General features: G+C 35.4%; 2 protein-coding genes across 2 annotated transcripts; one reads left to right on the top strand and one right to left on the bottom strand.

The window, feature by feature from the left end:
* Positions 1–1031: 1031 nt before the first annotated feature.
* Positions 1032–1352, bottom strand: LOC149926064 (uncharacterized). The gene has a single exon (XM_090161854.1). The coding sequence runs from the start codon at positions 1350–1352 to the stop codon at positions 1032–1034; it is 321 nt and encodes a 106-aa protein (XP_090017980.1).
* Positions 1353–18099: 16747 nt separating this feature from the next.
* Phb2 (prohibitin 2) lies at positions 18100–22904 on the top strand. The gene is made up of 7 exons (XM_090159660.1): positions 18100–18373; positions 18442–18523; positions 18579–18658; positions 18734–18858; positions 20673–20966; positions 21037–21114; positions 22738–22904. The coding sequence occupies exons 1-7, from the start codon at positions 18247–18249 to the stop codon at positions 22843–22845; spliced, it is 894 nt and encodes a 297-aa protein (XP_090015786.1). The 5' UTR covers positions 18100–18246; the 3' UTR covers positions 22846–22904.
* The last annotated feature ends 1105 nt before the right edge of the window (positions 22905–24009 follow it).

Genomic DNA, 24009 nt, shown 5'->3' with positions numbered 1-24009 from the left:
GGGACTGGTTCTTCCTCGTTCGGTTTGCCATTTTCTTCGTTAGTTGCGGAGGCCTCTTTTGTTTCCCCTTCTGAAACTGATGTTGACATCGGAACCTGAATTTCATTTCCGCAATTGGTGTGGCCCATTCTTTCGTCGAACTTTACGCTTCTACTGAAGTGAACTGTGTTGGTTTCCAGATTTAATATTCGATAACCTTTGGTTGCTAGGCCATACCCGACGAGTATTCCTTCCTCCGCTTTGTCATCCCATTTCAAACGCTCCTTTTTGGGAATGTAGGAAAATGCTCTACTTCCAAAGACTCTGACATGACCAATTCGTGGTTTTGACCCAGTCCAGTGTTCGTATGGTGTCTTTTCGATAGCTTTACTTGGTAGGCGATTCTGGAGGTAGCACGCAGTCAGTACCGCTTCTCCCCACCATCGGTTGGGTAAATCTGCGTCAAGTAACATCGTTTTCGCCATCTCAATCAACGATCTATTTTTCCGTTCGGCAACGCCGTTTTGCTGGGGAGTGTATGGGACCGTTAATTCATGCTTGATACCTTTTTGCTTCAGATACCTTTCCAAGCCCTTTGATACGTATTCTCCACCGTTGTCTGTCCTTATTGTCAAAGGTTTGCGATGAAACTTGTTACTTACGGCGGCCACATACTCTTGGAAGACTTCCATGACTGCGTCTTTGGTCTTGATTAAGTATACTTGAGTAAACCTCGAGAAATCGTCGATAAAGGTTACCAAGTAACGGTTTCCACCAGGTGTGGCCTCCTTCATCGGCCCGCATACATCGCTGTGAATAAGATCGAGTGGTTGTTGGCACCTGGTCGTGGACGTGGGAAACGGGGTTTGCGTCATCTTTCCCTTGATACAGAATTCGCAGGTCGATGACGTCTGATTAGTTGCCAGCTTGATACCCTCCGCTAGGTTTTTCGTGAAGAGTGTCTTCACCGCTGACGGATCCCGGTTTCCCATTCGTCTATGCCAGAGGTGTAGAGATTCATCACTTGAAGCAATCTTAGCCACAATGCTACTTTATATCTGTAGACGATATAATGAACCATCCATTTTGGCTGTGCTGACGACAATGTCTCCTTCTTTAATGCTGCAGGTGTCATCATCAAAGACGACCTTGTGACCTGTCTTCGTCAGCTGATAAACGGACAATAGACTCCCTCCAAGTTTGGGAACGTACAAGACATTGTTGACTTGAATGTTGCGGATATCACCTTGTGGTCCAATACATCGTAGCGTACCGCTTCCAATGCCTGCCGCTTTGATAATTGATTCATCGGCTAGATGGATACTCTCGTCACGGGGCTGTATCTCCTTGAAGAATAATCGGTTTGAAGTCATATGACTGGTTGCTGAGCTTCGTTCTTCGGCATTTGTTTACTCTGGAACTTTTTGTACTTCCTACAGTGCCGTTTAAAATGACCAGGTTTCTTGCAAAAATGACAGGTTTGATTCTCTTTCTTGAAGTCGGTCTTGGTGCTGTGGTCAGCAACGTTTAAAGCCGTTTCTGACTTCGCCACGTCTGAAGATGCCCGACTTTTCCTGCCTTCTATTAAATTCGTCGATTAACTTGCATCGGATAAATTCCAGTGTAAGCTCGTCTTCAGGTCGGACTTCCAACGCTGTTATCAAAGTGTCATAAGAATCCGGCAAACTGCAGAGTAGTATCGCTGCGAGGTTCGAATCAGAGATTTCCGTTCCCGTGCCACGAAGACGTTCTACTAACTCCATCATGGACGATATGTGCTGCTGCATACCTTGACCTTCAAATAATCGTAATTTGTACAGTTTTCTAAGAAGAAATAACTTGCTTGTGATATTAGCTTGCTCGTGCAACTTTTGTAGTGTGATCCACATATCTCTGGCGCTGCCTGAATTTATGATGTGAATCAGCTGATCGTCTTCAACTGAGAGTGCTATAGTTGACCGTCCTTGTCTATCCTTTTTTTCCCACTCAGCTGTAATTTCCTTTGCGACCGTCGGTTGATCAACGATCGTCCAGAGATCATCACGAGTGAGCAGCATCTTCACCTTGAATTTCCAAAGGTGGTAATTCACGTTGTTCAGCTTCGTAATGGAGAATCTTAGCCATGTTGACGTTTGAAACGATAAATAATACGAGGGCCTGAGACCTAACTACCTTACTGGCTAATTATAATGAAGACTTTACGCAGTGGTAGCGTGCGGGGACCATAACCTATTAGATTTCTGACCTTAGCTACTAGAAACGACGCATAATTAAAACAAGCAATGTTTATTGAGTTGAACTGGTTAAAATTAAATTACAAGCGTGTTTATATACAGATGAAAAAAACGTTTCGGGTTAAACAACAACAAAAAAACCAAATAATAATCTTAAAGATAACAGTAGGGAAAAAACAACAATTGCGAAGGGCGCAGGCGCTTCTACTCCAACATTACCCTTGAAAACTAATACGCTAGATAAAAAAAAGACTGAAAAAACGAAATAAATTAACCATTTTATCTTCTGACTGCGCTAAAACAAGATTTGACCTTTAAATTTGCATACGTAAAATATTAAGACTTTAACAAGTTCATAAAAATTAAAAAACAAAGTTCAATAAATAATATATACAGATATTGTATTCATCCGTTTAGTGAAAAACCCCGCCTCATCATAATGGTTCATTTACTTATTTATTTTCCCTAAAGCCCGGTTTTCACTTGGCGGATTTTAGGCGGAAAAACTCGGCGTCGACGGAAAGTGAGCGAATTTTATCGTCGACGCCGGCGCATACTCGGTCGGCTTTCCGTTTTGTGTCGCGATATTGAGTTTTTTTTTTTCCCGCTGAGTCGGTTGATACCGCTCCCTTTCAACCAATCACAGAGAGGAGAGATTCCCTCCCCCACCCCTCCGTCTCGTTAGGGTTTCCCATCTGGGAGGCTATTCTCTAATTTATCTCGATCTCACTCTCGATGTCGACTCGAAGTCGATCTCGAAGGCGATCACTTCGATCGAGAAGTCATTTCTCGATAAACGCTATTCTATACTTCATCGAAATCGACTTCGAAGTGATACATCTCGACTCTCGACAAGCGAGTAGACCACGTGGGTTCTACAAATTTCCGGTTGTAATCGCGCATAGGCTCTCTATTTTCCGACCAATAAGAATACACCATCACAAAAACAGCTGATTAAAAACGCCCATGTTTTATAGTTTAGAGAAAGGATATTTATTTTCATTGTAATACTGCAGTATATATTTAAAGTCCAAATAGAGCTCGGCGAAACAGCTAAATTAACCGCTAAAGTTTTGATTAACCATAAAAATTACGATTAACTGTTTATCCATGGATATTATACACGGCTATATAGCAATTTAACATGCAAAATAATCGGGTTTTTTCGGATAATTTTCGTTTGTGGATAAAAATGAATAAAGTTATTATTTCTTATCCAAACGCCGAGCTCTAAGTCCAAAGGATTTATTGTTTGGTCTCTTATAACTCTTTATCTTTGAAAATTACGCCTATTATCGATTTCTAAGGCTATATTTAACAATACAAGCCGAGCTATAGCAAGCGCCATTGCTTTTTTCCCTAAGAAAGACGGTTTGGGTAGTGGTAGCTTTTTGGCAACACGGGAGAAGGGGGGGGGGGAGGTAGTTAAAAAGAACTACTAGCTCGATGATTGGTTGAAACCTCTGTCGAAAGCGACCTCGTAAGCTTCGGACACGACGAGATCGACTTCGAGAAGTCCATCGATTTCGAGTAGCATTATTCGACAAATATTTTATAGAATAGCGTTTTTCGACATCTCGTGAGAGCGATTCGAGATCGAGAAGTGCTTACAGAATAGGGTATTTAACGTACATTATTTTAGTGGACCAAGCGTACACTAAATGGAAAGGCCTGAGGGACAGATATAGAAAAGAAAGGACTGCATATATGAACAGTAAAAGAAGCGGAGCTGGCCAAGAAGATGAAAATGAAGAAATTCCAAAATCTAAGTGGCCTTTGTATGGAATTTTAGAGGGGGTTTTAGATACACATGTGTCAAATAGGGAGTAAGTTTTTAAAATAAATTTTATTCAGACACGCAATTCGTGTGAAGGAAGGATCAAAGTAACGATGGTCTCCATATGACTATTATAACGATTCAATTTTCCAAAATAACGTCCATAATTTAACTTAATTAACCTGGGCTGTGCAAGTCCAGTTTTTTTTGTTTCTAATCGAACCTTGAGTCTTAGAAAATGGGACTCGAGAGTCTTCCGAGTCCAATTTGTAATGCTCGTTCGAGTCTGAGTTCAAAAGAAATGGATATTTGACTCTTTAGAGTCCAATATTTTAACTAATTATTGTTTATGTTCTTGACTAATTGCCAAGTGGTATTAAAATAATGAACTATCTGGGTATTTTTAATTTTATATATAAACTCATTCCACTTAAACCTTGGTGAAGAACTCTGGTACCCGATTGAGTTCTAGAGGCGGAGTACTCTAACAGCCCTATAATTAACCAATATCGGTTGCAATGAACATTTCTATTATTTTTAGTACTACGACAAATATGGATGACCCACAATTCACAGTGGATATGGATAACTGTGAGGCTAACAATGAAGGAAATAAAGATGCAACTGCTTCAAACATATTTCACGAAATGTTGGAGATTGAAATTAATGAGTAAACCTTTTGCATAATAAACTAATATTGTAACAAAGATCATTAACCAATCTAAATAATTGCAGAGATTTATCCAATGAAGATGAATCACCCAAGGATTTTGAAACATCGGAATGTGCTAATGCAACTAGTAGTCAAATGAATGGCTGCAAAAAGCCAACCTTGACCAAGAAGCGAAAGTTAGATGAAATGGATGCTTCCATGAATGTAATGATTAATGAGACAAAGCAGTGTTTACAAAATTTAGTAGGGAACCAAAATAACAAAGGAGAAGAATTTTACTATTTTTCTTCTTGAATGCAAAGGTTTAAAAAATTAAAACAAAAAGAACAAAGGGAATTTAGACACCAAATAGAAAACATTTTGTATCAATTAGAGGATGATAGTGATTAAAGTTTTTAAGTATTCAGTAATTAATTTATGATCTATTAACATATTCTAATTGCCAGGGTACTTGCCCCTCATTACATAAATAATTAGTAAGTGTATTTCTTAAATTCCCAGCATTGGCGCTATGACGATTAGTACGTCGAGTAGGTTGTAGGTCACGGAATATATTCTCTAAATTTAACATTCTCCATTGACCTTCAATGGTATTTCCATCACTATCCATTGCGTCTGAAAATCCAGGACAATCGTATTTTCTTTCTTAGGGTACTTTACTCAGTTCCTCAGTAATCATAAAGTTGTAAAGGCACACAACTGCCTTTATGATATTATCTAAATTTTCAGGCTTGCCTTTAATAGCCTGGCGAAATATGCGCCATCTTGCAGCCGCAATTCCAAAATAATTTTCGATCACTCTTCTCGCTCGACTTAAACGATAATTGAAAATATTTTTTTCCAAGGGTAAACATTGGCCAGGATAGGGTCTCATTAAATTGTTCATTAGGGGGAATGCCTCAATATAGTGGGGAAATGGAATATTACTATTTGGTAACAAACGATTTTCTGGTAGTATCAATGAGTTATTTTTCAATTTATGTCCAAACAACGAGGCAGAAAATATTCCCCCGTCACTTTGACTACCGAAAGCTCCTATATCCACCATTGTAAAGCGATATTGGGAATCACACAGTGCTAGTAAAACAATACTGTATGTGCCTTTATAATTAAAGTACTTCGAACCAGATTTCGCAGGGCATTCAATCATTACGTGTTTGCCATCAATAGCGCCTAAACAATGGGGCATATTCCACCTACGTTCAAAACCCACCGCTATCTTTAACCATTCGGGCACGTTTTGTGGCATTTTAATATAAAGTGGCTGTAATATTTTCCAAATTGCAGCACATGTTTCTCGGATAATATTACTAACTGTTGGTGTTGCTATTCTAAATCCAAATGATAAACTTATTTGCATATCCCCATTCGCCAAATACCTAGGTTTGAAAAAAAGCCAGTTAATAATTTTGTTTACCGTGAAGCTGGCCATACAAATTTAATAAAATTAGCGCAATGTTAGCGCTAGCCTTTCAGCTGGGGGAATGGCAGCTCTAAACTTAGTGTCCTTTTTTGCTATTGTTGGTCCTACCAATTTAAGAAGCTTGTCAAATTGTTCGGCCGACATCCGGAAAAACCTTCGAAAATACAATTTAGTATATTTCATTAATCAATTATCTTAAGTTTAATGAGTAAACATACCGAAAATGGTTCTCCCTATCACGAAATCGAATTTCTTTCACCAAGTTTTCTTGGTAGCCTTGTTGTTTTCTCTTCTTATAAATTTCTTTTACCCAAACCGACCTTTCATAACGGCTCTGTTTTTGAACTCGATAATTCGTGTAGAATAAAATCCAATTGATCAGGCTTACATGTGCTTTAATTATTAATTCGTTGTTGTCTGATAAATCATCCATGTTTAGACCTACGCAAAGTCGCAAACGTGGTTTCGAAGGCGCGCACGAGCTTCGATTTCCAAATCGGAACCGGATATGAATAAAAAGCGCCAAATATCTGCCGAAAAAATTCGCCTAGTGAAAATGCGTCACCGATGGCGGAGAGCGGATCGACAAAATCGCTTACCGTCGACGCCGAGGTTTTCCGCCTAAAATCCGCCAAGTGACAACCGGGCTTAAGGAAGTCAATGGCTCGGCGGTGAACTATCGGCATTGTGACGATGCAACCCGAGTTCAATTCCTGATCACGATAAAATTTTACATTAATATACTAAAATATTTAATTAAATATAAGATTAATATACTAAAATATTTAATTAAATATAAGATTAATATACTAAAATATTTAATTAAATATAAGATTAATATACTAAAATATTTAATTAAATATAAGATTAATATACTAAAATATTTAATTAAATATAAGATTAATATACTAAAATATTTAATTAAATATAAGATTAATATACTAAAATATTTAATTAAATATAAGATTAATATACTAAAATATTTAATTAAATATAAGATTAATATACTAAAATATTTAATTAAATATAAGATTAATATAATTTATAAATATTTAATTAAATATAAGATTAATATACTAAAATATTTAATTAAATATAAGATTAATATACTAAAATATTTAATTAAATATAAGATTAATATAATTTATAAATATTTAATTAAATATAAGATTAATATAATTTATAAATATTTAATTAAATATAAGATTAATATAATTTATAAATATTTTATTAAATATAAGATTAATATAATTTATAAATATTTTATTAAATATAAGATTAATATAATCTATAAATATTTATTAAATATAAGATTAATATAATTTATAAATATTTAATTAAATATAATATTAATATAATCTATAAATATTTATTAAATATAAGATTAATATAATTTATAAATATTTAATTAAATATAAGATTAATATAATTTATAAATATTTAATTAAATATAAGATTAATATAATTTATAAATATTTAAAATGATGTAGAATAAATCAATGTACCTAACGTTATAACTTTGTAAAGGACATTCGCCAAAGCTGTTTTTTAGAAAAACACCGCAAATTAACAAGCGTTGGTGGGTGAGTGGTTAGAGTACATCTCTTGCACGAGGCAGACCCGGGCTCGATTCCCGGCCGGCGCCCAAAAATCGCAGAATGATACTAAGACGAATACCGTGTACAATTGGTGGAAACCCTGCCATTGGATGTTGAGAGGTTGCATAACGCTCAGCACTCGGTCCGTCCCAATGTCATTAAGAAGAAGTTGCAGAGAAAACGCCCATACAAACACAACAAACTCAACATCCATAACCATCATATCACAAACACAACAAACTCAATACCCACAACCGTCATAACACGAACTCAACATCCACAACCTACACATAAACATTACAATAACGAAATATCCAATCAAACTGAATTAAAACTGTCGCGACGGTGAGCGTTGACGAAACAAAGACCAACCAAACCAAACCCAACCGCAAATCAATCCGTTAACGCTCACCGTCACATGGTGGTTTTTCCAACCCTTCGAGAAACTGCGAACGCAGAAATTTCGAGAAACTGCGTACGCAATGATTAACCTTTGCACGGAAATTGCGAACGCGTTCGCAGGACAGACAGACACGGTGATTGTATAACCCCTCCTATCGTGAAAGGCTTAGTTTTATTTAATTACTAATATGTTAGGCACATTGAATAGTTCTGCTATCATAACTATTATAATAAACGATAATCATGTAACAATAGCACATGATAAACTTACTTTTCAACCGATTACCCCAATTTGGGTTTTGTTTTGATTGTTTGTTACGAACTTTAAAAATATTAAGTAACAGAATCTGACACCTAATAGATTAGTACCTATAATTGTCTGCTGAATTCTTCTGTTAAAGTCTGTTAAACAACTGGAAATCTCCATAATGGCCTTTCGATATAGACTACATTCTAAATTGACGATTTGGACTAATTTATCAACAAACAAGTTGCTTTTCTTCCTTACTTCTTACGTCGTTGGTTCTGTTCTACCGATAATTTAATATTATACACTGATTAAATTGCCAACGAGATCGAATAAAGATAATTCCGTTCTTCAACAGTGTTTTTTTAAAGCTGAGAACTACGCGGTAGACCCCGACGCCGCCGATTTTTTTTCAACGCCGCCGCCGATTTGAAATTTTAGTCGCCGATTAATTCTGTCTAAAACAGGAGCGGATCCAGGCCATCAAGTAAGGAGGGGCGATCATGGGCACTCAAAAGTCGTCTGCTATTTCTTCACAAATTTAGTTGGCAGGTAATAAAGTAGATGGCGCTATCGTTTCTAAGCTCGAAGCCATGGAGCGTGAAAATGTAACGTTTAGCTCTCGTTTTCGTTTGCTTAATCGAAATACTTTCTACAACTAGAATTTGTGTTATAAATTGTCTTTCACCAAATAAATATATTTCAATAACTTCAAAAATTGTTGGATCCGCCCCGGGTCTAAAATGCTGCCACGCGGTTTTTGGGGTTTTCAGCAGTAGCGAAGCTTAAAATTACTTTGGACAATTGCAACGTTATGAAGACGGAATTATTATATGCTGTTAACATATGTAACATAATTACTCATAAGTATGCCACTAGCTCTATTTCTTCACTAACGGTTTGTTTCACAGATATTGCGTCATCCGTATCCAACGTAATATTTGACGTCATCGAATCTCAAATGCCGATTATGTCGTCGCACAATTAGCTCTACGTTTGATAAACCGACTATCATTATTTTATATGCCATATCCTTATCTGCTTTAATTTTTTTCACTCATTTTGAACACTTATGAAATATCAAAGTTTTTGATGATATATTATATGATATTTGTGATAATATGATATGTGATACAATGTATGATATATGCCAAATAGACCACGCTTCCTCAGGTTTGGTGAGCCGCCCTGTTGCAATTGGGTTGTAATTTTACAGGTCAATAAAGAAATCTTGAATCTTGACAAACAGGTTTGAAAAGCCATGGCTTAAGAGCTAAAATGAATTACAATATACTGTCAATTAATATGCAAATTAATGAAGTTTTCGGAAACTCAGGTTCTAAAATAAATTTGCATTGTCAAATCTTGGATTAATAATCCAAGGTCAAATAAAAGAAGCAGGTTTACTGGAAAAAATTGTTAAAATTCAGGTTGAGCTTTTCTGGGGCATCTACAAGGTTGGGGTCAATGCAGATTCTTTTGAGCCTAGACCTAACTTTTCTAGGCTTTGTATGGGTTTTAATAACGCTGGTTGAATATCCATCCCACTTCGACATCGACTTGTTCCATTTTCGGAAAGCTCTGAACCATATTGGTCATTTTCCCCAACCTTTTCTTTTTCTAAACTACTCATATAAATTTCAATAAAGCTACATTGGGCTGACTAAAATTCGGATACAAAAAATTCCTTCTCAATTTAGAGGTTTTCCATTGGCTTAAATACATACGTCAGCAGCCAATAGTGTGCCTCCCAAAATTACTAGGATGAATAAAAAGGTTAAAATCTAACGTAGTCCACCTTTTTACTGGTTCGTGGTGAAACAAACCGTTAGTGAAGATATTTGAATGGAATAAAGGTACAGTGGCATACTTATAAGTAATTATGTTACATATGCTGTTAATTATTATTCTAAACTAGCGTAAATAAAAAAGCCTATACTCGGAATAAATTAAACCAGGAGCAGGACCACAGGTAGGTTGATTTCTACTTTATAGTATAAAAATATTTTTTTTTATAAAGAAGAGCCGGCTCACGCCGCCGCCGCCGATGTATTTTAGTTCAACGCCGCCGCCGACAAAAAAATAGCTACTAATAGCTATTTATTAGTTCCATGCGCCCCTATAGCCATTCTCTTTGAAATCTTTTATGGTTGTACTTGTACAAAGGATTTTAACTCAGTAAAACACTTAGGACGCGCAAGGTCTAGCATATTACTTCAGAGCACATCACTTGTCGATAAATAAGTCCAGTTTATGACGTTTATGGGAATATAATTACAGATCTTGCCCTTTATTTGATTTTACTACTTTTATGGCCTATAATAATATAGGACGTGACGTTTTTGTTTAAAGGACCTTGCAATTTTTAACCGAATGGTTTTTGGGTGGATTATTTTTTCTGCTACAGCCATAGACATAATAAAGAAATAGACACCTTACGCGGAGTTTGATTTGCCAAAAATATACGGGAGCGATAACTAGCAGACAACCGGTATTTGTTCCGTATTCCTGTGGTACCACGTTTAAGCGACGCCTGTCGATTAGGCGAGAAAATACAAAATCATCACGTGACACGTCACACATGTTCGTGTTTGTAATCTTTTAGGTACTCTGACGTGATTCGCGAATATTTTGGCTGTGAGAATTTAAAATAAGGTAAATTTTTATTATAATTTTTAAATAAGTCAATTAATTCTTTCAAAACCCAAATAAAAAGCAGCAGATGATCTTATAATTAAAAACAAAAAATTCTATTTGCGAAATGATATTTTGTCAAAGGCTTAAGTAACTATCCGGTTTGTTGTGGAACTTGTGGTTATGGCTTGTTATGGGAATATTCTGAGATTCTAAATTGTAAACAAAAGTAAATGGAATTTTGATGAAAAGGATGATTCTACCTTGGATTAATAATGATTGTACTAAAGGTATGTAGCTATTGTCCTTGAAAAAAATTAGCTTTGACAATTTAAGTCTGATGGCTTGACCCTTCATTTCTAGATTTTTGTTCTTCGCTAATTTGTGGAGTCTGAGCTTGCAATATAAATTAATAACTTTCTTAATGATGATGTTCGATTCCAACTTCAGGATCAAACATCTTCGTGGTGATCTGGTAAGATGTCCATGCCAACAATATTTCGTAATACAGCAAGTTCTAGCAAGACTACATTTCTTTTATAGAGAGAGGAATATCTCTTCATAACAACTAAACAAAATTGGCTAAAAACCAAGGAGATCTTACTCAAATTATAATAACATAATTAAACCTACACGAAATGATCCTTGGTCAAAATTTAAAGGTGAGAAGTTAGCATCACCGGTTTTTTCTATTTCACTTTCAACTGGATGTAATTTCTTTCAATTAAATAAAAAAATTATTTAGACTTTTGTTACTTGTTTTAATTCTATGGAAACCAAACCAGAGTTGGAATGGCTTTTGGTGTGACCCACCTTTTGCCATTTACAATTTGTATATCCCGTTCTAAAAAGTGATCATTACAAATTAAATCATGATTTGAATGTGTCGCGATTTACAGCAATTGTCCATTGAGAAAGTATTGTAGGTTTAGATAAGGGAAACCTATAGTTATAAAAAGATTTTAAATAAGAATGAATATTCATCGAAATAATATGATAATTTAATCCTACTTATGGAATGAAACCTTTTCCGGTATTGTTTTACATGTTATTGCAATGCGTAAAAACACTAAAATTAACCTTTTTTTACCAAATAAAAACAAGATTTTTAGTAGAAAACACTTTTTCTATAACTTTTTAATAAAAAAAATCACCAAAACGAATTATGAAACATGTTAGCTAACATAAAAGTACTACCCGTTTATCAAATGCACCCCTAAAGTTTTTGCGTCTGATTTTAAACCGGATAAATATTCCTAAGCATTAGGTACTACATGGCCTAGGCCAAGCGCTCACTACTCTTCGTAACGTCTCTGTCCTGGCTTCCACAAGCCTTTGCTTCGTAACGGAGACAATGCCTTGTGGAAGGCAGGACGGATACGAAACAGAGAGCCTGTGGGCGCCTAGTCCAAAGCGCCACTTAAGTTTAGTGGCGCTTTATAAGTAGGATTAAACTATCATATTATTTCAATGAATATTCATTCTTATTTAAAATCTTTTTATAACTATAGGTTTCCCTTATCTAAACCTACAATACTTTCTCAATGGACAATTGCTGTAAATCGCGACACATTCAAATCATGATTTAATTTGTAATGATCACTTTTTAGAACGGGATATACAAATTGTAAATGGAAAAAGGTGGGTCACACCAAAAGCCATTCCAACTCTGGTTTGGTTTCCATAGAATTAAAACAAGTAACAAAAGTCTAAATAATTTTTTTATTTAATTTAAAGAAATTACATCCAGTTGAAAGTGAAATAGAAAAAACCGGTGATGCTAACTTCTCACCTTTAAATTTTGACCAAGGATCATTTCGTGTAGGTTTAATTATGTTATTATAATTTGAGTAAGATCTCCTTGGTTTTTAGCCAATTTTGTTTAGTTGTTATGAAGAGATATTCCTCTCTCTATAAAAGAAATGTAGTCTTGTTAGAACTTGCTGTATTACGAAATATTGTTGGCATGGACATCTTACCAGATCACCACGAACATGTTTGATCCTGAAGTTGGAATCGAACATTATCATTAAGAAAGTTATTAATTTATATTGCAAGCTCAGACTCCACAAATTAGCGAAGAACAAAAATCTAGAAATGAAGGGTCAAGCCATCAGACTTAAATTGTCAAAGCTAATTTTTTTTCAAGGACAATAGCTACATTAATTATTAATCCAAAATAGAATCATCCTTTTCATCAAAATTCCATTTACTTTTGTTTACAATTTAGAATCTCAGAATATTCCCATAACAAGCCATAACCACAAGTTCCACAACAAACCGGATACGGATAGTTACTTAAGCCTTTGACAAAATATCATTTCGCAAATAGAATTTTTTGTTTTTAATTATAAGATCATCTGCTGCTTTTTATTTGGGTTTTGAAAGAATTAATTGACTTATTTAAAAATTATAATAAAAATTTACCTTATTTTAAATTCTCACAGCCAAAATATTCGCGAATCACGTCAGAGTACCTAAAAGATTACAAACACGAACATGTGTGACGTGTCACGTGATGATTTTGTATTTTCTCGCCTAATCGACAGGCGTCGCTTAAACGTGGTACCACAGGAATACGGAACAAATACCGGCTGTCTGCTAGTTATCGCTCCCGTATTTACCCCCCGTAGAATCTTGGGTCTATTTCTTTATTATGTCTATGGCTACAGCTTAAACTTTGAACTTGGCGCGCGCGGAAAGGAACTAATATAGTAAAGCGAGGTACACGAAACGTGATAATATATTTTGTACAGTTGGACTGAACTAAATATAATATGTAAATAGGACATATTTTATTGATTTTGTTTACTTACTTTGAAATTTTTCTAGGGGCACTATAATATTTTTAAGTGGGCACCGATACTTTTTGAGGGGGCACCACGGGGCACTCTCAGATTCTTTTTGAGGGGGCACAAATTATTTTTGAGGGGGCCAGGCCTCCTCTCTGGCTACGGGCCTGTGGATTAATTAAACGGAAATAGAAAGTTGAACTTAGTTCTAGCGCGTCGCATCGCGACGTTGCCCCCGCCTGGATTTAAAAAAAAGGAAGCTCAACATCAATTTTAGATGTATCGGGCGCGTCACTCGTGAGGTAGAAGTGACGTTTCACTATGAAAATTCGAGGAGTCACCCTTTTTATAAAGATCCAACCTTCAAAACTGAACTGATCTCCTACGTATCTCGTGACGAAAGCGATACTTTAAAACAAGTTCGGCAAGCGTAATGACTTTATAGAAAGGCCTATTAATAAATAAGTATGGCACTTTCTTATCGAAGCCGTGTATGGTCAGAAGTACTAAATAAGTGTGGCACGAAATAATAAAATCGCCTTCTTGGCGAACTTGTTTGTATGATGCAATTAAAGAGTGCCATCAGCCTCGTAAGGGGATGACAGTGGGGGGCGAAATAGCTCTATTTTTTAACGCGGAAGGAGACAAATGTTTGTAATACGAAACTTTACAAAACACATGGTCATATCCCCGAAATTCGGATTTCGATATCGGTCGTAACGGACGAAGTTTTGTCACCTAGGCCTAGTTTGCTTTTATTGGAATTTAATAAGAATTAGTATGGAAAGTTTTTATTGTTCAACGAATCGTCTTAGTGATTGATTTTCTTTTCGTTTATCATGTATTTTATTATTACCATTAATTTCATTGCTCGACATTGTTGAAACCGAAAATTTTAAAACACTGGCGAACTGCCGGAGGAATACTACGCGGTGATTGTACATTCGTTTAGCGCGACGTTCGCCTTCTAGTGGCGGTAATCGAAATCAAAATCCGGACTGGCTAGGGGGGGCGAAAGTTTATCCCCTTACGAGGCTGATGGAACCCTTTAATTTGTCCTAGTTCGGCCGCCGCAGAAAGAGGATTTACTTTATGAACGATGTCAAGTCTGGGAAAAGGTCCAATTTGAACAAAAAAATCCAAATACAGCAATGATTATAAAATAATTAGGACCATCAATTAAATTGTTCAACCCTTCAGAATCAATTAATTTATGGCTTAGTAATCAAAAACCGATTTATAATTCCAAATCGGACTCAACTCAAGTAACTACGCATATCGACGACCAGTTCAGCGATGGTTCCATTAATTGTTATAATATTTATGAGCATTTTAATTTACCCGATCACGATTGTTTATGAAAATATGTAATCTTTGATGTTGGGAGTAAAAAATAAAATAATGCTGCAGTTTGATTTCTTTTCTAATTACATTACAAAAAGGGTTAGCCCGGTTAGGTGACTTAGTTTCGAATATAAAATGGAGGAGAAGAGACAGATTAAAGAACATCTTTAAACGAGGGGAGGGGTGAAGAAAGAGGTAAGAGTTCGGGACTCGTCGAAAAAATAGATCGGCGGAGGGATCCGGGTCCAGTGGACTTTCATTAAAATATCCACTGTTTACAAGTCTGGTAGCGCCTATGATCTAGCGTTTTCTAAAGACAAATTAAAGCAAGTGTCGGCTCTAGGTGAAGTAGCTCTTTTTTAGACAGATGTCGCTAGCGTCGAAATCAAAACAAGATGCTGAAGCTACATTTTTACCCAAAAGGCGGGACATAAAAGTATGCTTCGCGTTGATTGGCTCGTTTGTTAATTTTGTCAATAACTTCAATTATAGTAATTGTTTACAATATATTTTATATGGGATATATAATTTCGGTTAAAGTTCACTGAGTAAAGTAAAAGTGGTCTAAACATAATACTTTATAATGGCTCTCTGACGACGTTATTGTTTCGCTATTTTGAATTTTAGCTTCCGTTCCCATTAATAGATGGCTCCACGCTCTCCACGAAAGTCATTTCCTTTCGAAGATTCCGATAGATTCATGGCCATCTCTAATAACAGGGGCCTTTTCATAATACAGGTGGCAATGATAGAGCCGACAGTTGCTTTAAAAGGTTATAAGAACGTTACAGTTATCAAAATATAAGCAAACGAAGCAAAAATTATAGTAAAATGCGAGTATCATTATTTATAAAGTAAAATTTACGAATAACGATGAGGAAAAACTAATAGCGTCTTCTATAGCTGCTACCTATCACTGGCGAACCAAAGGGGGCGTAGCGATAGTTTTCGGTCGCGAATTCGCTACGCGAGTCAATAGACGTTTCAATAATAGGCAAAACTATAAAGTAAATTTGGTCTGAACCAACTTGTTAAAATGGGAAAACAAAAATCACGTGACTACCATATCACAGCCAACCTCGATTCGGTAACTCTTGGTCATAGTTGGCCGTGCGACGTTAAAAAAAATTATTCTTTCCAGATACTGCAGACAGCTAATAAACTTACACCCTTCTATTACAAAATAATTTAAATAATAATAATAATTATATAATTTAGATGAATCGATCCAAATTTAAACCGTTATTAGCAAAATAAAATGAATTATAGTTCGTATTTTTTAGGATAGATGGCGCTGCAGTTCTCCACAAAATCACGTGACTACCATCTTTTCAGCCCCTCTGGACTTTATAGTTTCGCTTCCTAGAGTCAGGACCTGCATGTTACTGTTTATATAGTGCTTGTTGAAATAATGGAAACTTTTCACTTGTACGGTGTGCAACCTAGGAGGATGGAAATTATTGGGTAGACTGAGTTAGTAGGCTTGACATCGTTAAACCATTGAACTTAATACAATCATAAGCCTATCATAAGGTCCCCATAAGCAAAGGTCTACTGTCTAGGTCAAATTTTTGACAATCACATACCCGTTATTAAGACGTAGGTATTCAAAATCTGCACCTCCTAGTGGCCACATCCTCAACTAGGCATTTCCCCAAATGAATTTTGCATGATGAATGCGCAGAAGGCGTGCGCGAACGTTTATAAACTTAGAACCACGCGGGAGAAATCCCCGCCGCGAGCCCATAGTCTATTTTTCTCTACGAACCTTAGCCCTTAGCACCGTAGCCAAGGCTTAAACACAATTTAATCACTTTCAAACTTAAATGATTAATCAGAACCTAAAACTGGCTTTTAGAAATAAGATAACTTGTTTCTGAAGGTATTTATTTTTCAAATTTGAGATTTAGACGCGTTTTGTGTGGCATTTATTAACCCGAGCGTGGATGCTCTACCAAATAAGAGTCTAAGAGAATATTTTAGATGTAGAAATTTAAAAAAAAAAAGATGTCGCTACTGCCGTATCGTCGTACGTTCATTTTCTTCTCTCCAACGACTTTATGATGGGCTTGTGATACAATATATACATCTAGCGAAAATAGTTTGACGAAATTATACGTACACACATATGTTAATCTAGCGCCACTGCCTGCCTATAGGCGTAGTTTAACGTTTTAGCTCGAGCTACGTTACCGTAGGAACGACGGGGAGACCGTATTGTGAGAATACAGTTTTCCATTCCCGGATTTTTTAGCGTATTAAGGCTGAGCAAAAGCAGGTGAAAAGTTTCCATTATTTGAACAAGCACTATGTAAACAGTGTCTTGCAAATCCTGGCTCTTGGAAATATTACTTCTTGACAATTTCCTTGAAGATGTTTTATTAAAGAATTGAACAGCGCGTGCCAACAAAAATACCACAGGGTTTTTTACAAAGACTATATAAGCTGTAAGAATGTATGCAGTCTTTGGTTTTTTATATTTCCAGCTTCTACCGAAAAACGTCTGCTAAAAAAGGAAAAACGTTAAAACGCCGATCCAATGGACGCTTCAATAAAAGATACTCGGTTTTTACTCCCCTCTCCAAATTCATCTGGGAAGGAGCTATTTCCATTCGGTCGGTTAAACGGTTAGAATGGCTAGCTAAAAAGTCATATTTAAGCAATTGTAGGCGCGTTTTTGCCCTCGTGAGATTTTTGCGTCAGATAAGAAACGCGTCGGCTCACGTGTATAAGGAACATACTAATGTTAATTTTCGATAATATATTTTAAGGTAAAATATATAATGTTACTAAAACTAAGTATAAGAAGATAATATTATTATTATTATCATCCTCTTATGGTATAAATAATTAAAATTATAATGTTAAGGCTTAGCAAAAAACCGATGTTAAATTCGAGAAAGTTTCCATCTTTCTAATATTTCAACAAGCACTATATAAATAGTAACATATGAGTCCTGGCTGTTGGAAATATTACTTCTTGGCAATTTCTGGGAAGAAGTTTTATTTAAGCGCCTATTGCATCAGTTTCAGGCCGCAAAACCACTAAATGATTTAAACTATTTTCGCAAGTTAACTCTAAATTTCAGTCTAGTTCAACCCTAACGTTTAATTTAGTTGAAGTTAACATCCAAATCTAGAGAATGGTTGACAAATTTAAAGACTTAGCTGGAAGATTTAACAAAGGCCCAGCAGGTCTCGGCACTGGCTTAAAGCTCCTTGTGGCTGCCGGCGGCTTGGCCTATGGCCTCAATCAATCTTTGTACACAGGTACACAATTCATGTGAAAGAAAACGAATAATATATAACTATTAAAATGTTATTTTACAATTTAACAGTTGATGGTGGGCATCGTTCTATAATCTTTAACAGAATTGGCGGGATACAGAAAGATGTATATTCTGAAGGATTGCACTTTAGGTATTTCTTAAACATGTGATATAATGAAATCGTATCTTAAGTGTTTTGCATTTAGAATTCCCTGGTTTCAATATCCAATTATTTATGATATCCGTGCAAAACCAAGAAAAATTTCTTCTCCCACAGGGAGTAAAGGTTGGTATGAGGCATTAAATTTTTGTTATAATGTTTGCAATAAAAATGCTAATATCTGCTGTATTTGTGATTCAGACCTTCAAATGGTTAACATATCTCTGAGGGTTCTTGCAAGACCAGATGCAATCAAATTACCTTATATTTACCAAATGTTGGGTTTAGATTTCGATGAAAGAGTTCTACCTTCCATTTGTAATGAAGTGAGTTATTCCCAGTTTTAGGGCCCTTGACTATACTTAAGTATAGGGCCTGATTACGGTAGTACCAAAAGTAAATAGGGGGAGAAAGTCTGGCACTTGGGTCCAACCGCATGACGTCTTATTTAAGGGGTAAAATTTTTGGGCTTCGGAAATGACTTCCCCCTCGCCTCTTTACAGGGACACAAAGGTATCGGTTGTACTCCGCCACGATGAAAAATAGTTCTCTATAAAATACGTGAATATTAAACTTTTGCTTTCGATAATTTGGTTAATTTAGTTCCTAAATAAAATTGATATATGATAGAAACTAAAATGCGACATTTTAAAAATAATAACACAACTTTTGAAAAGAAATAAACCGTAATTAGATTAACGCTCACTTAAATTGTGGAGAGCGTGGCGCCATCTAAGAGCAGAGATCGGGACTAATTGGTAAATCTACGATGTTAAGGCCTAACAATTTGCAAGTTTAACTGAAATAATAGCTATAGCTACGAGCTTTTTTTGTTTATTTTACAATTGATATAGTAATTATTAATTAAAATCAACCGTTATTGAAGGAAATAATGGTCAGCATTTGACAGAAAGACTATTTGAAATCGCGAGGCGGTGACATGGTTGTCAGGGAATAAAATTCAAAATTTTAATCTTGAGCGCGGACCGGAATACCACAAATGCACTACTTCGCGCATAATGTGCTATCCTTATTGGTTAGAAATATAACGTGATCACTAGCTCTTTAAAAAAGCTGTCAAGCATGGTGGAAGGTAAAATCTGAAGGCAGTGATAGACTTTCTACCCCTATTTACTTTTGGTAGTACTCATGAAATAAGATTTGGTTAATGGACTTCAGTGAATATAAAAATATATAAATGTCATGAAGTGTAGTAGATTTGATAAAGACATTGATGTTTGTTAAGACAATACTATGGTACGATCTCACTAGCTACGATGTCAGTAAGTGGGATTTCTATATACACCCACTGTGATTATAGACAAGGCGGTTGGGGGCACAGCACGGGAGCGAAATGAATGTGCGTCGCTGTTCAGTGCCAATTATATGGATTCTTATGGGCCACCTGAATTAAGGGCTTCAAAAGTCACATGATGACTTAGGCCTAAGGTGGTGCCTTGGGTATTAGCCTAGCTGATTATTATTATTATTATTTATTATTGGTGCGTTACCGCCTGGTGGCGTTACTCCACAGTTATGTAAATCCCACTTGGTGGCTCTACTTCACATTTAGCTATATCCCGCTTGGTGGCTCTACTTCACAGTTAGCTATATCCCGCTTGGTGGCTCTACTTCACAGTTAGCTATATCCCGCGTGGTGGCTCTACTTCACAGTTAGCTATATCCCGCTTGGTGGCTCTACTTCACAGTTAGCTATATCCCGCTTGGTGGCTCTACTTCACAGTTAGCTATATCCCGCTTGGTGGCTCTACTTCACAGTTAGCTATATCCCGCTTGGGGGCTCTACTTTACAGTTAAGTAAATTATATTTGTAGTACAGTCCACACAATTGAACTTATATTCATGAGTTGAGGATGTATACTAAAGTGCCCCCCAGCCCTTCGCTGTTGCTGATTTTTCTGACTTTGAACCACCACCGAGTCCTATTTTATTACATGGCAAATAGCACCTTAAAATTTATGGCTACTTTTAAAAAAAAATTTAAATTTAATAATAGAAATTAAGAAATACTGCTGAAATAATGTAAAAACATTTTTACATATCATTAGCAGGCTCCAACCTGTATAAAAATATTTTACACTAATTTCAAACTAATTTGAAAATTTTCTTTATTTTTAAGGTTTTAAAAAGTGTGGTTGCAAAATTTAACGCATCTCAACTGATAACACAACGTCAACAAGTTTCCCTTCTTATTAGAAAAGAACTAATTGAAAGAGCTCAGGATTTCAATATTATACTAGACGATGTTTCCTTAACAGAGCTGAGTTTTAGCAAAGAGTATTCTGCAGCTGTTGAATCTAAACAAGTCGCTCAGCAAGAAGCTCAACGGGCTGCTTTCGTGGTAGAACAAGCTAAACAAGAGCGTCAACAAAAAATAGTTCAAGCCGAGGGTGAAGCTGACTCAGCTAAAATGATATCCTTTTAAACTATGTCTACACTTATTCATTTTGAGAAATTCTTTTCCTTAACATTGTGTTTTTTACCTTGGAGAAGCAATAACTTTGAATCCTGGTTACTTGAAACTCAGGAAAATACGTGCTGCTCAAAGTATTGCTAGAACAGTACGTATCATGGTTACATAAGTTTTAAAATTATAAGTGCGTCAATTTGCTATCTTCCACATGTTAAATTTTGGGAAATGGACGGCATTTTATTAAACTCCAATCTCAGTCCTATTAGTAATGATATGTAAAAACGTTTTAAAGTTCACAATAGAAATTTATTTTAACATCCAAAATTTGGAGGAACACTTTCTCTGAAACAGAACGTTAAAATAAATTTATATTAATAATTTTAAATTTCAAACATATTAATTTTGTTTCTTTTTACAATGTGCTTCTTTTTATAAGTCTCACGCGGACGTCTTCAGATTATGTCCTCTCTGATAGTCACTTAGTTCTAACACATTCACCGAAAGCTAGGCATGTGCGAGTACTGGAAACTATTATTCATACCAAAGCACTACTCGCGAGCTTTTACAAATGGCGGGAAAAGCTACTAAAGAATTCCCTTTGTTCCCGCGAGATCTCTTATTGGGTGAGGTACAAGTCCTAGTTGTTTCTGATTGGTCACTGATTTTAAATGTAGAAAACGAAAGTGAAGCTGTTTATTGTCAGTAGTTTGGCGGTTCATCAGTCCACTTTTTTTTGTTGTCGTAATCCCTTGTATGGCCAGTTATTAATTTTGACTTAACAAATATGGCTTCAAATAAACGTAAAAGCTCTGGCAGTAAATATTCTTTTAATGAAGAAATAGAACCTAGTGATGAAAGTGAAGATTCTAGTTTAAATGATTCCTCATCTGATGAAAGTACAAGTTCTGATGAAATACAGCAAAGCCTAATTTTTCGAGTACTTGAAACCCCCTTTTTAAGCTAAGCCTATTAGCTCTGATAACATTTTAAAGCTTGGCTCTATACTCGAAAAAATAAATTTTTATACTCTAATTCCAAAAATTAAGGCCTAATGTAATCTCTTTCTCTCAATTTTTGAAGGAAAGTGCCTTCTCAATATTGAATTGATTACTGCTAAAGCACTCGGACTTCGCTTAATAAAAATAGTTAATTTCATAAAACAGCTCATTGAACATGGAAAACTAATTACAGTTCTTTACAAAGCATTGAAAACTTAGTTTTATCATATTACATCAACAAAATAGTATAAAATGCAGTAAAATCAATGTGTAAGCTTAGATTTTTTTAACCCATTTGTCAGGCTAATTACCACTCACTCATCTCAGTGTGTCAAGAGTTTAAGAGTAAAAATTATAGGTCTGCTCTACTTCGTTCAATCTATTACTCAGTGGAGCACTATCTCTAGGGTTCCCTCACCTTCAAGAGGAAAATGATTCCCCTTTTCTGCTTAAAGTTCTGCCTATACACGCACCGACTCTCTTCTACACTGGTTTTTACTTAGCCGTTTCTAGAATGACCACACATTTTTAGTCAACTAAATTACTGGGCCTTATGTGTGATCTTTGTCCGATCATCTTAATGAGCGTTTGCAAGGAGCCGCGTTGAGGTGTAGCACCAGCATAGTATATATTGTTTTAAAGTTTTATTTCTGTGTATGATTATTTTTAAGGTATTCTGTTAATATTTTCATTAATTTACACACTTATGTAACATAAAGACTTGAGTATGCAAAAATAATTTTAATTATAAACTTACCATTTTCCATTTACAGATTGCGCAGTCTCAGAACAGGGTCTATCTGAACACTAATTCATTAATGTTGAACATCACCGAAAAAGACTTTGACATTGTCAGTGTTATCGGGGGCAAAAAGAAATAATTCATTATTATCTAGCTTGTAATGGTTTTTTTTCTAATAAAGTTATCAATATAGAATAATTTTGAGCAATTAATTTATCTTGATCATGAGTATAAATTTAAAATTCAGGATTAGTAAAAGCTATTTACTATTCGTTTAAATTTAGAAAGCAGGTTAAGGACCAAAGAACCTATCCTTAATTTCAAATAATATATTTTATTGGAACATCTTACAAGTATACACTACTTCTTTACACAAGGGTCCAGCACCAGAAAACAAATCTAAAAACAATAGGTAAAGAGGCCTAGTGAAGTCAGTCAATTAAATACAATCAACTATAGGTGGAAAATCTTTGAAAAAATCAGTAGTCTTAAAGCAAGTGTCAGCTTTAAGTGAAGTAGCTCTTTTTTCAACAGATGTCGCTAGCGTCAAAATCAAAAGACGCTGAAGCTACATTTTGACCCAAAAGGCGGGACATAAAAGTATGCTTCGCGTTGATTGGCTCGTTTGTAAATTTGTCAAAAACTTCAATTATAGTAATTGTTTACAATATATTTTATATGGGATATATAATTTTTTTCGAAGATTCCGATAGATTCATGGCCATCTCTAATAACAGGGGCCTTTTCATTATACAGGTGGCAATTATAGAGACAACAGTTGCTTTAACTTACAAAGAGAAGAAAAGAGGTGATTTTAATTGATTTTGTTTAAATTGGGGGGGGGGTAAAAATTTTAAAATATAAATAAAATAAATTATATTAAAAAAATTTTACATAGGGTAAATTCAGGTTAATTTGGGTAAATGCGTGTAAATTTGGGATAAAATAAGCTAATTGGGTAGATACAAGTAAATTTGGCTAATATTATTTAAAATGAGTAAATGTACGTTTGGTAAATATTAGTAAAATGTGTAAATTAGGTAAATGCAAGTAAAATTTATTGATTTCAAAATAATGTATTTGCGCGTGGCAGCATTGTGAGGTACAGCAGGCATATTTCTCTACTTTTATACCCTAACATGGCGGCGTATTTTCGTGCGCAAAATGGATTTTAAGATCTACCAATTGACTGAATTTTGGTTATTTCAGTAACATTGGTAAATGCTATTAAATTGGATAAACTTGGGTTAACTCAAGTAAAGTAGCTATATTTAGGAAAATGAAATTAAATTGGCAAAATTTA

The sequence above is a fragment of the Leiobunum rupestre genome, chromosome 10 (assembly GCF_980474605.1).
Source record: "Leiobunum rupestre chromosome 10, qqLeiRupe1.1.hap1, whole genome shotgun sequence".
In the NCBI taxonomy this organism is placed as follows: domain Eukaryota; kingdom Metazoa; phylum Arthropoda; class Arachnida; order Opiliones; family Sclerosomatidae; genus Leiobunum; species Leiobunum rupestre.
The sequence above is the reverse complement of the archived record's forward strand: the minus strand, read 5'-3'. Positions and strand labels throughout refer to the sequence as shown.